Source organism: Saccopteryx bilineata, chromosome 4 (genome assembly GCF_036850765.1).
Source record: "Saccopteryx bilineata isolate mSacBil1 chromosome 4, mSacBil1_pri_phased_curated, whole genome shotgun sequence".
Lineage (NCBI taxonomy): Eukaryota > Metazoa > Chordata > Mammalia > Chiroptera > Emballonuridae > Saccopteryx > Saccopteryx bilineata.
Genome location: NC_089493.1, coordinates 127,160,878 through 127,178,029, shown reverse-complemented (window position 1 = coordinate 127,178,029; position 17,152 = coordinate 127,160,878). Strand labels below are relative to the sequence as shown.

Here is a 17,152-nt window from a genome sequence, read left to right as displayed (position 1 = left end):
TGTCTTTACCCCTTGAATGGGCTTAGATGTCTTGTTTTCTCAACAGCTCCCAGTGTTCATGGCATCAGAAAACTTGGCTGTAAGCTTCTCAAGGCAAGAAACATAGCTCACTGTCTTGCTGAGTCTTAGAGCCCCAGCACAAACAAGAGGTGCCAGTACTCAGATACTGGATGGGGTTGCTGAGCGAGATCAGGGTCCCCAGCACCAAACCACATCAAAGGTGAAATGGAAAAAAAGTTCATGTGAATGCCCCCCTAACACCATAATTCAGTTTTTAAATTTAAGATTATCCTTACCATTTCTTTTCAAAGTTTTTTTTTAAACTTTTTTTTTTTAATTTTTATTTTATTTATTCATTTTAGAAAGGAGAGAGGGAGGGAGGGGGAGAGAGAGAGAGAGAGAGACAGAGAGAAGGGGGAGGAGCAGGAAGCATCAACTGCCATATGTGCCTTGACCAGGCAAGCCCAGGGTTTCGAACCGGCGACCTCAGCATTTCCAGGTCGATGCTTTATCCACTGCGCCACCACAGGTCAGGCTCAAAGTTTTTATTTACATTTTTTGCATTAAATTACATCAAAATGATAAAGATACAGTGAAATTTTTAAAAATTTCCTTAATTGGTCAAATAAGACCTAGAAGTGCCATTTTTAAAACTTGTCCCTGTGAAAAAAACAACAAAAAACAAAAAAAACTTGTCCCTGTGATTACTGAATTTACAACAAACCTTTCCAGTTATAAAGAGGAGATCATGGAGGTGTAAGGAGGAATAAGCTATGAAAAGCCTTGATTTTTTTTAATTTTGATTTGTTGTTTTTTTTTTTTAAGTTTTTTTTAATTTATTTTTTTAATTTATTCATTTTAGAGAGGGGGGAGAGAGAGAGGGAGGGAGGGAGGAAGGGGGAGGAGCAGGAAGCATCAACTCCCATATGTGCCTTGACCAGGCAAGCCAGGGTTTTGAACCGGCAACCTCAGCATTTCCAGGTTGATGCTTTATCCACTGCGCCCCACAGGTCAAGCTCAAAGTTTTTATTTACATTTTTTGCATTAAATTACATCAAAATGATAAAGATACAGTGAAATTTTTAAAAACTTCCTTAATTGGTCAAATAAGACCTAGAAGTGCCATTTTTAAAACTTGTCCCTGTGAAAAAAACAACAAAAAACAAACAAACAAAAAAACTTGTCCCTGTGATTACTGAATTTACAACAAACCTTTCCAGTTATAAAGAGGAGATCATGGAGGTGTAAGGAGGAATAAGCTATGAAGAGCCTTGATTTTTTTAAATTTTGATTTGTTCTTTCTCCTATATTGGGTAGCAGTACAGTGTCTTAGAGCCAGGGACAGGACCATGAAAGGAGATAGACACGTGACATCTGTAATCCCACAGGTATCATGGATGCCTAGTTGAGGAGTGTGTCCCCAATTCCATGTTGCCATTTATCCATTTTTTCAACAAATGCTCACTGAGCGGCCGCAGGTACTGCTTGGGGCACATGGGGAAGCGGACAGAGCTCCCTGCCTCTGCAGAGCCTGCACATCAGTGGGGAAAACCAGCCACGTCCACCAGGTGGAGACAGTCACCTGGTCACCCATAGTATCTGGGCTCCACTATATTTATTAATTTGAAGGGTGTTTCTTGGCATTCTTGAGGTTTTTTTCTGCCTTTTCTACCTTTACTCTCTTAAGGGTGGAGGAGGAGAAGTGTTGCAGGAGTCTGAAAACTGCATCTGAAAAGGAAGGCCCAAGCAGGCCCACAAGACTAACTGTGTACTTCTCAACCAAAGATGTTTCTGGCATTGAGAGGGGAAAAAAAAAAAAAGCTTTCATGGTATCCCCTCTTCTAGCAAGGGCTCTAGATGCAGTGAAAGAGGGGCTACCCATCCGAATTTCAGTGGGGCCAATTTGGCAAAAGGTTGAATAAATCCTGGGATCAACTGAGAGCCACTTTGTGTTGGGAAAACAAGCCACTCTGTGTGTTTCAAGTGAGAAGGACTTAATGTAGGAATTAGAGGAGCTTAACATAAACATGGGAAGAACTGAGGAAATGAAAGCCAGAGAAGCTCCCCCACAGGAGGTCAAGAAAGCCAACACAGAACTCAGCTCCCACGTTCTCAAGAGCTTGGCTGGAAGCCACCACACCTCTACAGCAGGCCCCTGTGAAGTCTCTGTTTGCCAGCACATCCAGCTGCACCACCTCCAAAGAAGAAGAACGATTTCTGCTTACCTCCCAAATCACAGGTGAGTGCCCTCCATCTCTCAGCCACTCTTAGGGGATGGGACTCTGGGAAATGCAGTTCTTGGGATCTCTGCAATGAGCACAAGACTGTTGGAGGTGGTGGTATGGATGCCAGGTTGGCCTCAGACAACCAGGCTTATGTACCTCCTTTGGTTCTCCATGACTTTCTCCCGGAGATCACAGTCGCTCTCCCAATGTAGAACTGCTTCTCCCAATGTAGAACTGCTGTGCTCAGCACCCAGGGCATGACCTGGGTGTAACTTCAGTGGTTTGCCCTTGCAGTCTGACTTCTCAAAAGTGAGGCTATAGGATAGATGTGAACACCTGATCATGTTTCAACCACGTTCCTCTGCTCAGGCCTTCTATAAATAGGTCTTCAAACCTAATAGATAAAACTTTTGATAAGGAATTGGGTACTATAATCGCATAGACTTTCAGTGACCCAAATAACTGAGGCCAGTCGGATGCATTCAGAAGATGAAGAGTCCCAAGCAGTTCGAGTGTTTAGTTGGGAAGGGCTTAGTGCTGAACAGCATTTGCCATGGTCTTTCCTCTCTGGCCACCAACCGAGCTCTTGTCATTCCCAAAACAGAGTATTCTGAAACTTTCTTCTTCCATCAAAGCAGGCTAACTCTGGGAGAATTAGCACACTGGCTGAAGGGCAGGATTTCACAGATCTCTCACATGACCGTTCCCTTCTAAACTTCAAGCATTTCTTCTTTGAAGACAGAAAATGCAACAGCCTCCTCAGTGGAGACCAGGGTGGAGGGGGTTTGGGGAAGAGGCAGTGCCAGAGCTGAGCAGAGGGTTAAGTAGAGTCGCAGCAAGGTCCAAGTCCTCACTAAGCCTCAAGTTTTTCATTTATAAATGGAACAAGTGATCCCTCCACAGCCAGAGTTAATTTGAGGATTAAATAACAACACACATTCAGTGCTCACTTCACTGCCTGGTGTATAAAGCACTTGAAATATGTTAACATTATTATTATTTGCTCAGTCTCCAGGGTCTTTGAAAAGGATGTGAGGTTTGTCTAAGCTTCACCCTTTGTATGCAATTAAGAAGTGGTGGAGATCCCCCTTTACAACAAGTGCCTGTACCTACCTTGATTTCAGGTGGATGGTGCTCACCTTTGATGATGGAGGGGGAAGGAAGGGTAAGGAAGAGGAAGCCCAAGAGAAGCCCAGGGATGGCGGGAGGCCCTCTGGAGGGAAGCTGGGGTGTTTTGGATCCTGCAGGAAATGTTTTATGGGGCTTGAATTCGTCACTCCTTGACTCTGACTTGGAGTGGAAGCCAAATGGCACTTCATACCCCATGCAAAATAAAGACCATCTCTCACGTGACAGAAGCCTCCCGGAGCCCCTTTCCAATTACCCCACCTTCCACCCAAGGGGCTTATTATTCCGGCTTTTGTCACCACCAGTTTGTCTCACCTGTTCTGGAACTTTGGATAAGCAGAATCGGTACCTCATTCTTATTCAACTTTTCTGTGAAATGTACCTATGTTGTCATGTATTGGTGGCTCGTTCTCTTTTATTGCTGTTTTCCATCATAAGACATCCTACATGGAATTGATCCACTCTACCATTAACATACAGTTTGGGCTACTGTGAATAAAGCTGCTATGAGTATTTTTATATTCTGGTGACAGTGCTGCCAGGCAGGGGAGAATTACTGCATCTCGGGGCAGGTGAGTGTTCAACTTGAGTTGATTGCTTCCTGAGGTGGCCTCACCTGTCTTATTCTACCTCTTGTCAGTTTTTGAACATATCACAGAGGAGCTTCTCCATTGGAGTGTTCCCAATGGTCTTGCGGAAAAAGAGGAGCTCCATGCGTTCTGAGGTGACAAACCTTAAAGATGGGAGAAGCAGGAGCAGCTTCCCAAACCTGAGTGGGAAAGAGGACACCATCAGCCTTGTCATCCATGTCCAAGCACAAGCCTGGGGCAGCCCCTCCTAGGACAGGTGGCAGGGGACGGAGAGCAGCTGAGAGGTGCCCAGGAGAGAAAGGGGAAATGTGGAGGAACAGCCCCATGCACTGGAGGGGGTGCTGCCACCTACCCCTGACCTGTGGGCCCCTCCCCCTCCAATATGAAAATAGTTTATTGTGTATAACGATTACAAAGTGAGAAGATCTTTATCTTAATACTCTATACAGTTATGATAATTAATACTATATGTATTTGAAAAGAATATACGTTCCCCTCTGTCAGCCACCCAGGATGACAGAGGAACCATTTGTGACAATGAAGTAAAATCATTGTTTTCGTGACTGAGATACTTGTCCAGAAAACAAGTAATTGTCATTTTCAATAAGAACCATTTGCCAAGAAAAGAATGTTGATGGTGAAGACCCAAGAGGCAGAGGGAGGGTATTGGACCCTCCTTGGGTAGGAGGCTGGACAGCTGGTGCCAATGCCAATGCCAATGCCAATGAGGCCTCTCCAGTGTGAGGCTGCTGCATGCTCAGCTTCTGTTGTGGAGGTCTGTAGAAAGCCTCCCCGCCTTGTCTTTCCACCCCCAGGGTGGCTCCCCCCTGCAAGTGTGACTGAGTGGCCTTAAGCCTGCTCCTCCTCTGTGCCTCTGGTCTGAGAAGGGTCAGGGAGAAGTAACTATGAAGTCAAGGAGAGAAACTGTTTTTCTCTCTTCAGGAATTAATCCACTGGTGGGTCCCAAACAGTATTTTTTAAAAAAGAAATCTAGCTATCAGAGGAAGTTACACAAAGCAAGGGCAGGTGCTGCTGAGCAGCTTCATTTCCATGCCGGTGTGGATTTTGCGCTAAAAAAGAAGGAAATCTTGTTTCCTCCTGGGGGACAGCAGGGTGGTCAATGCTTAGAGAACGTGAATCACTAACACTTGGTCCTGCCTGCAGCTAGCACAGAACTGCCATGGAGGTGATGTAGGAAATCTTAATCAGAATTTTTGAAATGTGATACTAAGCCAGTACGCCTCAACATTTCTGTAAGAAGCTGATTCCATAGAAGCTTGGACCAGGAGGGCATCTACTGCCTTATATCTGATGCTCATTCTCAGGCTGCCATGTTGAGTCCTGGCATGGCATTCTTCCTACATGTAGAAGCAGCAGGAACCTTTCTGCACAACAGGGCAACTGCCCAGGACACTTTGACTCTTCTTCAAGGGAAATTACCTCTTCTGAGGACCATTTGTCAGGTTAGAGGTGATTTGCGGGTGTCCATGCTAATTTACTTCTTCAGAGAGAATGGCTGGGAGCCCCAAGAGATAACATGTTCTGAAACAGCCAATAGATTCCTGGAGGTCACATGCTCCAACTTATGGATGCTCTACTGTATCTGCTGGTCTGGGCCATGCTGGGCTGCTCTAGAGCACTGGCTCCTGCCCCATACTCTCAGCCTGCAGCTACCAACCCTCAAACCCAGCCCACCTTTCTCCAGCCACAGTTGGCCGTGCCTTCCAAACTGGGCTCTTGTCCTCAGAACACATCCCAGCTTACCTCTCTCTCCCTTCGTCAATGATGGCATCTCTTCTTTTAGACCCTAGCCTTCCTTCCAAGCCCAGCCCTGCCTCCAGAGTCCCTGCTCAGTCTGCTGTGCTCCTCCAACCCGTAAGTCTGTTTCCTACAGATCCATACAATCCCCTACCACCCCTCGAGACGTGACCAGGTCAGTTCTCGTCTTCAGTGTGGTCACTGTGATGGGCATCCCTGGGAGGCAGCCACTTACTTTGTCTTATGCACATCATTTTGGCTCCCATGCCCGGGCCTGGCCTAGTAGATGCTGGACATGTGCTGGTTGAGACCCTGCCCTAATTGGTGCAGCCAGACAGGTGGGAAGGGGTGGAGAAGGGAAAGGATGGATGGATGATGGGCAGGGATGCTGGCGCTTGGGTCACCTCACAGGCTGGCTGGGGTGGTGGGCCTTGATGTGCTGGCTCAGCATCACTTGGGACTGGTCCTGCAAGGTTTCCACACGCTCAGGATCCTTCAGGCCCTGTGTCTCTGGAGGGGAAAGCAGCAGTGAGCCCCGCCCAGCCTGCCCGCCCTCACAGTCCACCGGCCGGACCCTCACGGAGGGAGGAGTGCACTCAGCCCTGCACCCTCCTCTTCTCCTGCCCCACACCCAGGGAAGAAGCCTGCACACACGTGGTATATGTGGGGTGATAGAGGGAGAGCAAGAGGCAGAGGGAAGTCACTGGAGTTTCCACTCTTCATTCCCGACTACTTCTCTAGTTGGACAGACCCAGCTACCTGGTTTGAAGAGGACCAGGGCCTTCATGCAGGCGAACTCTGTGGGGTCCACTGCCAATGCCCGGAACTGGGAGATGGTTTCCTGCAGGGAGCGCATCTCCACACTGGCCAGCGCCAGCTGGCCCTGGGAGCTGCCAGCAGCCAAGGCCTCAGGCGGGGCCAGCAGTGGGCAGTGGTCCAGTGGCAGAGACCACTGTATGGCTCCAAGGAGGAAAAGTTCACTCCAGGCCTCTTCCAGCAGGATCACCTGTGCTCAGAGGGGAAGGGAGTGTGACGGGCTCAGCCTGCACCTCTGCCACCCTCTTGGTCCCTTGGGAGAAGAAGGGCTGGTCCTGGGTGCCCAAAATATTCTCCTGACCTCCTGACATCAGCCAAGAGGAGCCCAGAGCTCTGGGGCGTGGCACCACCTGGCCCGGCTGCACAGGTTACATCTAGAGCCACACCTGGAGCATTTAGGAAAGCCTAGAGCCATTGGAGGTTGGACAGCTGTGGGAACACTCCCCACAAGCACCTGAAATTTGTGCTCAGAAGACGCCCTAGCTCAGGGTCTGGGCCCTCAGTGTGCCTCTCTTCTGGGTCATTACGATGGGTCAGTCTGCTTGCCCGCGGGAAGCCCAGGGAGCATCCCAGAGTTGAAGAGGTAGGGCTGACACTCAAATCCTCAAGTGACAGGCCTTTGTGCTCTTAGGGAGCTCAGAGCCGCCCGCTCAGGCTGTTTCTGGGGTCTAGACCACCCTGCACACAGCGTCTGTCGTAGCTGATGTTTTGTTTAGGAGGGAAGAGCACCTGGGGGCCGTAGGTACTGCCTTCAAATCCTTGGTCTCTGTGTGTCCCTGGCTGTGGCTGTCCCCTTGGTGCTCACCCCAGCCACATCCCCTGACCAGCACTGACTCAGGGGCACGTGGGTCCTCAGCCATCACCATCCCCAAGTCACGGCACCTCTGGTCATCCCCTGCACAAGGACGGACGCATGCCCAGCCCGGGTGACTCATGGGGGCTGCCTGGTGGGTGTACCTGATCCCGGAAGGGAAGGGTGGAGAACACAGGCAGGTTCTTGGCCCACTTGACAGCCATGAAGATCAGCCGAGCGGAGGTCTCATAAATGCTGTCCAGGCCACAGGGTGGGGAGGAGGGATATGGGGACAAGGGGAACTCAGGGTCATTGCTGGTGACATCGATGTTCTCATCAGCTGTGGGAGGAGGAGGCTGTGACATCAGCGGCTGCTCTTCGGCAGGAGGCGGGAGTACTCAGGGGCTTGGCCGTGGGGGGGGCGGGGTAACAAGGCAGTCCCCCTCTTACCGTCCTCCGGCTCCAGTTTAGCACAGGCTTCCGCCTTGAGAAGGCTGGCCATGAAGTGGTGATGGCCCTGCGAAGTGAGGGCCCCGGGCCCCAGGGCTCTGGCTGCAGAAGCCGGTATGGGGCCCCGCGGGCTGGGTGCAGCCCCCAGTGGCTCCAGCGGGGGCTTCCAGTCTGACTGCACGTGGTCCAGGCGCACCTGGGCTGTGCTGCGGGGCTGGCGCTCGTTCTGAACAGCTGGGGAGGCCGGGCGGTCAGGACACCCCACCCGCTGTGCACCCCCACCTCTTCTGCCATGTCTCCCTGGTTGGTTACTCGACTCACCGTCCTGGTTCATGCCTGCCTGTAAGCACTTCTTCAGCCGGCAGGCCTGGCACTGGTTCCGGTGGGCCTTGTCTACTGGGCACATCCCTGCCCCAACCTGACACCTGGAGGTGGAGGGGAGCCCTGGGTGTCAGTGTCCTGCCCCAGTGCTGTTCGGTGGGCCTTGCACATGCCCACCCTAGCCACATCTTCCCCTGGGACCTCAGGGCAGTAGGCCGGCAGAGCTCTCTGGGGCCTGCCCTCCCGCACCTGTAGATGAGCCTCCGCCTCACGCTCCTCTTGAAGAAGCCGCTGCAGCCATTGCAAGCGTAGATGCCATAGTGCTTCCCACTGCTGCTGTCACCACACACGTGGCACTGGAGCGAGGTGCCCACGCCTGGGGGAGGGGAGGAACGGGGATGGACAGGGCAGCACCCTCCCACCTTGCCAAGGACCCCTCCACCTCTCACTCCCTCTTCCACCTGGAAAACTGTCTCCCTATTATACATGCTCCCACCCCCGCACCACCCAGCTCCTGAGCTCCTGCCCGCTTACCTCCCTGCCTCCATCACCTCCCTGCATGGCCAATTCTCAACAAGGTCAACTCTGGGCTTCCACGTCCCACCTGCATGCCCTCCCTTACCCCACACCACATTCTTGACAGCACCACCGGCACATGTGCTGGGAAACACTAAGGCGCTCCCTCTTCCTCCCTCCCTATCCGCTCAGCTGTACTGTCGTGGCTCTGCTCGCCCTCCGGAGTTCTAGGGTCCCCGCTGGCGGGCAGCTTCCCTGACACAGGCCACAATGAGCTGGGCCTGAACTGCTCTGGGTCCTTCCACGGCGCTCACTTCCCTCCCCAGGGCCCTTACCTCACCTTCCAGAGAGCCTACCTGCCTGTTCCTCTCCCAGGCCCCATCTGCCTGGAGGCTCCTTCCTGGAGGCAGCCACTGCCATGGGTGCCCCTGCAGCCATATGGGAGCTTGTGGGAGCCACTGCCCAAGTCCAGGCCAGTCCCAGGGCAGCCTCTGCCTTCCTGTCTGGGGAGGCTTCCTGGGACACGGAGCCAGTCAGCCTCCACCTCAGCTTTTCTACTTTGGCCCACGGTTAGGGCCAGTCTCTCTTCTATCCCTTACTTCTGCCTTTCCCTGGCCCGGGCCATCTCCCTTTGTCCTTGTCTCTCTCTCCTCTCTGTCCTCCTATCTCCCGTCCCCTCTGTCTGCCTGACTCAGGAGCTATCCCAATGTCCCCCACAGCTGCGAGCCTGGCGCAGGGAGGTTTGTCCCTGTGATCCTCTTAATCTTTACTGTCTTTGCAGGGGATCAACTGGCCACACCTGCAGCATTACCAAGGTGCCCCCAGCCGTCAGTCCTCTGCTGCCACATCAGTCCCCGGGGCTGCCCAGTGTCCCTGGGGCCCCTCTACCCAGTGCTCAAGCTATTTGCCATCCAATGCTAAATCTTGAAGGGAAGGGTAGGCTTCACTTCCCCCAGGACTTTCATTTTTTGAGGTACTCAGTAAGCTGCTGGGATAAGCGTGCAGCCCTGTGTGTGTGTGGTGCTCACTGTGGGTCCTGGGCAGGTACAGCCTCAAGCCCCTGTGCTTCTCCCCTGACCCCTTGATAAGGGACTGCTAGGGGCCCAAAATTTGAGGGTCCCGGCCCCGCTGGAATGCTAGCTTTCTTCAGAAACCCAGCACAGAGGCAGCATCCACCACACATGGGAATGAGCCCAGTCGGGGTCTGAGGCTGGCTTGGAGGCAGGGAGGCCTGGAGGCCCAGGGCACAATGTGGAGGGGTGCCTTCAGGCCTGCAAGGCAGCAGAAGAGGAGTGGGCAGGTGTTCCTCTTACCCACCTGGAGAGCAAGGCCTGCAGGACGAGAGGGATGAGGACACAGCCCGAGCCTGGCCACAGGCTCTTGGGCAGCCTCCCTGTCTTCCCTACTTGGCCTCACAGCCCTAGCAGGCTGCCCCTCGTTGGTTCCCAGACCGTCTCCCCAGCACGAGCTCACTGAAGGTTCTGAGGGCACCAAGCCCAGACCCCAGAGGGAGGTGGAGGGAGCAGAGACAGAACAAGTTCACACTCCTGCTTCCTCCTGGGCCAGCCACAAGTCCCTGAGCCAGTGGTTTAACTCATTTGAGCTCCGGATTCCTCATCTGTGAAAAGGGGTGACAAAGGAGCCCATTTTGTAGTGAGTTAGGGACACTAAAGACTATCGTACTCGAGGTGCTTCAGTGTCTAGTACCTAGTGAGAGCATCAGGAATGATGGGTGCTGTTGTTATGAGTTATTACTCTCAGGGTCACTGCTAGAATCATGGGGCAGTCCTGTCAGTCCTTTCTCTTCCCTGTTCCACTGCCCCTCCCCCATGTCTCTCCAGGCCCAGGGTGGAGCCGAATGTCCCTTGTTGGTCTGGAGGGGACCGCCCTTCCTCAGCAGACCTGAGCTCAGCTCTGGGGTGAGCCCAGGGCAGGAGTTGGCTCAGACTTAGAGCCAGAGGAGGGGACAGTATGAAGCTTCTGGGAGGATCATGGAGTTAGGGGGACAGATGGGGGGGGGGTGCGCAGGGCCCTCTGTAAGTGGCACTAACACTCCTTGTGACAGAGAAGCACTATTGGGGATTTGGAAAGTCAGCTTGAGAGACTTTGCGGGGCAATCTGCTCTCTGGGGCCTCAGAAGGTCGAGGCCACTGGGCTGAAGCCGCTCACCTGACCTCCTCTGCCTCTGGCCTCACCCTTTCACCCCCTCCTCCTGCCAGGCAGCCCTTCAGGACTCTCCACCTCACTTGGCCAAGGCCAAGGCCAAGGGCAAGGCATCCCCTTGGATCAGTGGTTCCTTCCCATAGGCCCTGTCTCCCTGTTCTGGAACTCACTTCTTCACCACCTCCTCCTTGCTTGAAATCAGCCATCCCCTCCGTGGGCCCTAGGGGCTGGCCCCAGCAGACCTTTCGCTCCCTCTGTGGGCAGTGTTGTACACACACTGGGCTTTCATGGTAACTTCACACCGCACTCCTGCCTGAGCTTAGCCCCAAGCTTCTAGCCATAGAATCAACTGAAGTTTGGTGTGGAGACCAACTCCACAGGCCCCAGCCAACCCATGCTCAACTTGTCGGTACAGAGATGGGCAAGGAAGCCCAGGACTGAGGGATCTGGGCACATAGGTGCCAGGGAAAGTGTCTGAGGCTCAGCTGGGGCCTCTCATCCCAAGGTGTAGGTTCTGACTGGGAAGAGCTGTGGGCAGAGGAGCTGAAGGGAAAAATCGGGACAGCTGGCCTTGGGAGAAAAGGGAGGAGGGCATGCAAGGATGTGGCCCCACCCAGGTCACAATTCCTAGAGGTCATTTGTATCACTAATAAAAAGGGCAAGGAAAACACTCAAGAAGAGTTCTTACACAAATACTTGCAATATCATATTCAAAACCCACAGCAACCCTCAAACACAGACGAGGAAACTAAGCTCACTGGGTAAGCTTTAGGACACACAGCCGCTGACTGGTAGAGGAGATCAGTGATGGAGACAGGGTTCAAACATGTGTCTGACCGCTAGACACCTGCTTTCCTCCAAGGTGTTCTCTAGGTAGACTGATACCTAAGGCTTTAACAGTGGGAGGTGCCCCTGGCAAGTGATTCTGCAAGACTGGGGAGAGCCCAAGGATATGTACAGGGAGGGACAGGAAGCAGAGACCCTCTGGGAAGGGAGGAGACAGGGATGAGGGCTTTGTAAGAAGGGGCATTTGTTGTCTGTCAAGGGAGAGTCTTTAAACAAATATTTAAGCAGAAGAGTTCCTTTTAAAATGGGGAGGCACAAAAAAAAAAGTCCAAGAGAGAGAGGAAAGCGCTTGTGGAGAAGCGGCTGCCTGGTCCTGAGCAGCAGCAAAGGGGCAGCGGAGTTCCAGCAGGGCCTGCTCTGGCCTGGACAGGGCCACCTGAGGGAGCCCTATAGCACAGAGTGGCTCCGTGTCTCTGTGGCTGTGTGTGTGAGCTTGGGCAAGGCTTTCCACCTCTCTGTGTTTCAGTTTCCTCATTTCTAAACTGGGTCAACTAGTGCCCTATAATGCCAGTGGCCAAGACCAGGCAGGTGCACATCGGATTTGGACAGACAGTAGAGAAAATGTGGAGCCAGAAAGAGTCAGGCCATTCCTATTTAATAGAGTCTCACAATGGCAGAGGAGCACACAGGCAGGGGAAAAACACTTATCAGGCAAATGAACAGCAAAACGGCCCCCTCACAGTGGCGGGCAGGCAATCTGCAATCAGCCATCTGCCCTGAGCATAAGCACCCATACCCTTACATAGACTATACACATGTGGCACTGCCATGTGCTCACACACTAATCAAAGTGCTTGTAGCTGGTACACCAGCGAGCAAGCCTAATACAGCTGTTTTCCTAACATGCCCTTCAGGGTTGTGCTGAGGTTAAAGGAGGTGACACTAAAGGTATTATTCTAGTCCCAGAGGAGCACAAGGAGTCAAGAGGATGCAGGAGGAACCAGCCAGAGGGCAGAAGTTGAGGGTGACCTCTGTGGGGAAGGTGTGGGTAGCTGTGTCAGGCTTGCTCGCTGGTGAACCAGCTGCAAGCACTTTGCTTGATTAGTGCGTGAGCACCTGGCAGAGGCACGTGTGCGTAGTCTATATATGGCTATGGGTGCATGTGCTCTAGAGAGGTGAGGGATTGCAGATGGAAGATTGCCTGCCCACCACTGTGAAGGGCCATTTTGCTGTTTGTTTGCCTGAGAGGCGGTTTCCCCTGCCTGTGTGCTTGTCTGACATTGTGAGACTCTATTAAACAGAATGGCCCAACCCTTTCTGGCTCCGCAGTTTCTCTACTATCTGCTTGAATCCCATGTGAACCTGCCTGACCTCGGCCACCAGCATTACAGAAGGGATTGAGGGAGGGATTTTGGAACAAGCTCTGAGACCCAGTTGAGGTTAAAGACAGTGATTTTACAGGTGGAGAGTGTGGTCAGGCAGCAGATTTTCCTTGAAACCATCAGCAGGCGGACACTGGGAGAAGATGGACACCAGGACTGCTCCTGGTACGCACGTAGGAAGGACCACAGGGAAGGCGTTGAAGACATTGGAGAAGTGTCTTCCAGGAAGAAGAGACTCATTTCCCCAGCAGGTCCTTTCTCTGCTGCTCTCCATCTGAGCTGACCAATCCCCTACCATCCTCTAGGCCTTTTATGGCTCACCTCCTCCAGGCAGCCTTTCCTGACTCCTCAGTCCACCTGCCCTCCCTCTGGAGGCCCCTTCAAGGCCAGATCTTGCCCTTAATATTGAGCCTCACTCCAGGTCAGTTTTAGTCCTCAACCCAGGTGGAAGACTGCAGGGTCTGAGTTCAGAGTTTAAGGTCACCTTGACTTGTGGATCACGAGGCATGTGACAGACAGGAATCTGTTTTTAACTTGTATTTTCTTGATATTCTTGATATAATGGCAAAAAATAAATCCAAAAAATAAAGACACAGGCAGTGTCTGACCTGCTCAGGTATACTCTGTCTGACTTGATTGTTATTTATTTTGGTCCCTGTCGAGGTCACCTCTCCTCCTGGCCCTCGGTTGTTGGGCAGGTCAGGCCCGGCCAGAGCCATGACTATGCCTGGGAAGGCATGGTAGCCTGGCAGGACCAGGGTGGGGGTGCCTCCCGATCTGTGACCACCAGCTGCTGGGGCAGACGCCAAAGGATTACTCAGCCCAAAGCCTTGAATCTGCTGATGAAGCTGCCAGAGGCCACCTTATCCCTAATGCTATTATTTCCCCAGGGAACAGGTCAGCAACTTCCTTTTAACTCCCGGGAGGTCTGGGGCAGGGTGGAGGCAGGGCTGGGGGCTGTGGGGGGAGCAGTGGATGGTGTGTGTTAAGGTAGCAGGATTAACTTCTCTCTGGACAATTAAGACCCTGGCAGGTAAAGCCCCCTACCCAGCCAGTCTTGGGCCTGTCCTACCTTAGGTTACTGGCCCCAGGCCTAAGCACTGACCTGGGTTCTGCCAAGACAGGAGGGAGTTGCTTCTGGAGTGGCTGGGCTTGTGGGACATGGCACCCGTCCCAGCAGCTGTGGGCTTCTGGTTCAAGGCTATGTAATGCCAGTGGCCGAGGCCAGGCAGGTTCACATTGGATTCGGACAGACGGTAGAGAAACTGTGGAGCCAGAAAGCAGTGAGCCATTTCTGTGTAATCGATTCTTGAAATGGTAGACAAGCAAACAGGCAGGGGAAACAGCTTCTTCTTCTTTTTTTTTTTTTTCTGAAGCTGGAAACAGGGAGAGACAGTCAGACAGACTCCCGCATGGGCCCGACCGGGATCCACCCGGCATGCCCACCAGGGGGCAACGCTCTGCCCAGCAGGAAGCGATGCTCTGCCCATCCTGGGCGTCTCCATGTTGCGACCCTCCTGGGTGTCGCCATGTTGCGACCAGAGCCACTCTAGCACCTGGGGCAGAGGCCATAGAGCCATCCCCAGTGCCCGGGCCATCTTTGCTCCAATGGAGCCTTGGCTGCAGGAGGGGAAGAGAGAGACAGAGAGGAAGGCGCGGCGGAGGGGTGGAGAAGCAAATGGGCGCTTCTCCTATGTGCCCTGGCCGGGAATCGAACCCGGGTCCTCCGCACGCTAGGCCGACGCTCTACCGCTGAGCCAACCAGCCAGGGCTGGAAACAGCTTCTTATAGTAGCAGGCAAGCAATCTGCCCTGAGGGCAGAGCCACGTGCCACGCACTAATCATGCAGAGTGCAAGCAAGCAAGTCTAACACAGCTGTTTTCCCTACAGGCTAGCAAGCTTCCTTCACAGCATAGCATCTTGGAAACATGTCTTCTCACCCCCCACCCCACCCCCCACACAGAGTCTTTACTGTCTCTGAGAAATGGTAGCTAGTGTGAGTGCCTGGGCTGTGGAGCTCTGGCCCAGTAGTTCCACTTCCAGGAAACTGTCCCATGGAAAATCTCACAAAGATTTATTCTTGGGAGGCAAGGCTGGTACAATATTTGCAAATCCATCAATGTGATTCATCACATAAACAAAAGAAAGGAGAAAAACCACATGATAATTTCAATAGATGCAGAAAAAGCATTTGATAAAGTCCAGCACCCATTCATGATCAAAACTCTCAGCAAAGTGGGAATACAGGGAACATACCTCAACATGATAAAGGCCATCAATGACAAACCCACAGCCAACATCATACTCAATGGGCAAAAATTAAAAGCTATCCCCTTAAGATCAGGAACAAGGCAGGGGTGCCCCCTTTCACCACTCTTATTCAACATAGTTCTGGAAGTCCTAGCCACAGCAATCAGACAAGAAAAAGAAATAAAAGGCATCCAAATTGGAAAAGAAGAAGTAAAACTATCATTATTTGCAGATGACATGATATTGTATATAGAAAACCCTAAAGTCTCAGTCAAAAAACTACTAGACCTGATAAATGAATTCGGCAAGGTGGCAGGATATAAAATCAATACTCAGAAATCAGAGGCATTTTTATACACTAATAATGAACTGTCAGAAAAAGAAATCAGGGAATCAATCCCTTTTACCATTGCAACCAAAAAAATAAAGTACCTAGGAATAAATTTAACCAAGGAGATTAAAGACTTGTACTCGGAAAATTATAAAACATTGATAAAAGAAATCAGGGAAGATACAAATAAGTGGAGGCATATACCGTGCTCATGGTTAGGAAGAATAAACATCATTAAAATGTCTATATTACCCAAAGCAATTTATAAATTCAATGCAATACCGATTAAAATACCAAGGACTTACTTCAAAGACATAGAACACATATTCCAAAAATTTATATGGAACCAAAAAAGAACATGAATAGCCTCAGCAATCCTGAAAAGGAAGAAAAAAGCGGGAGGTATCACACTTCCAGATATCAAGTTATATTATAAGGCCATTGTACTCAAAACAGCATGGTACTGGCATAAGAACAGGCACATAGATCAATGGAACAGAACAGAGAACTCAGAAATAAACCCACAGCTCTATGGACAACTGATATTTGACAAAGGAGGTAAGACAATACGATGGAGTAAAGACAGCCTCTTCAACAAATGGTGTTGGGAAAACTGGACAGTTACCTGCAAAAAAATGAAACTGGACCACCAACTTACACCACTCACAAAAATAAACTCAAAATGGATAAAAGACTTGAATGTAAGCCGTGAAACCATAAGCATCTTAGAAGAAAACATAGGCAGTAAGCTCTCTGACATCTCTCGCAGCAATATATTTGCTGATTTGTCTCCACAGGCAAGTGAAATAAAAGAGGATAAACAAATGGGACTTTATCAAACTAAAAAGTTTCTGCACAGCTAAAGACAATAAGAATAGAATAAAAAGACAAACTACACAATGGGAGAATATATTTGACATAGCATCTGATAAGGGGTTAATAACCAAAATTTATAAAGAACTTGTAAATCTTAATACCAGGAAGACAAACAATCCAATCCAAAAATGGGCAAAAGAAATGAATAGACACTTCTCCAAAGAGGACACACAGATGGCCAACAGGCATATGAAAAAATGTTCAACATCACTAATGATTAGAGAAATGCAAATTAAAACCACAATGAGATATCACCTCACACCAATCAGAATGGCGCTCATCAATAAAACAACACAGAATAAGTGCTGGCGAGGATGTGGAGAAAAGGGAACCCTCCTGCACTGCTGGTGGGAATGCAGACTGGTGCAGCCACTGTGGAAAACAGTATGGAGATTCCTCAAGAAATTAAAAATCGAACTGCCTTTTGACCCAGCTATACCACTCTTAGGAATATACCCCAAGAACACCATAGCACTGTTTGAAAAGAAGAAATGCACCCCCATGTTTATGGCAGCATTGTTCACAATAGCAAAGATTTGGAAACAGCCCAAGTGTCCATCAGTGGACGAATGGATTAAAAAGCTTTGGTATATATATACTATGGAATACTACTCAGCCATAAGAAATGATGACATAGGATCTTTTACAACAACATGGATGGGCCTTGATAACATTATACTGAGTGAAAGAAGTAAATCAGAAAAAACTAAGAACTATATGTTTCCATACATAGGTGGGACATAAAGATGAGACTCAGAGACATGAAC

The 17,152-nt window shown here is 50.8% G+C and overlaps 1 protein-coding gene across 1 annotated transcript; it reads right to left on the bottom strand.

Annotated features, from left to right (window-relative positions):
- Positions 1 to 1,011: 1,011 nt before the first annotated feature.
- Positions 1,012 to 9,167, bottom strand: NR2E3 (nuclear receptor subfamily 2 group E member 3). The gene is made up of 8 exons (XM_066277965.1): positions 8,954 to 9,167; positions 8,331 to 8,457; positions 8,082 to 8,185; positions 7,761 to 7,994; positions 7,475 to 7,650; positions 6,461 to 6,707; positions 6,106 to 6,211; positions 1,012 to 4,122 (listed from the first exon to the last, which is right to left on the bottom strand). Exons 1-8 carry the CDS (start codon positions 9,033 to 9,035, stop codon positions 3,990 to 3,992), a joined length of 1,209 nt encoding a protein of 402 aa, XP_066134062.1. The 5' UTR covers positions 9,036 to 9,167; the 3' UTR covers positions 1,012 to 3,989.
- Between the last annotated feature and the right edge of the window lie 7,985 nt (positions 9,168 to 17,152).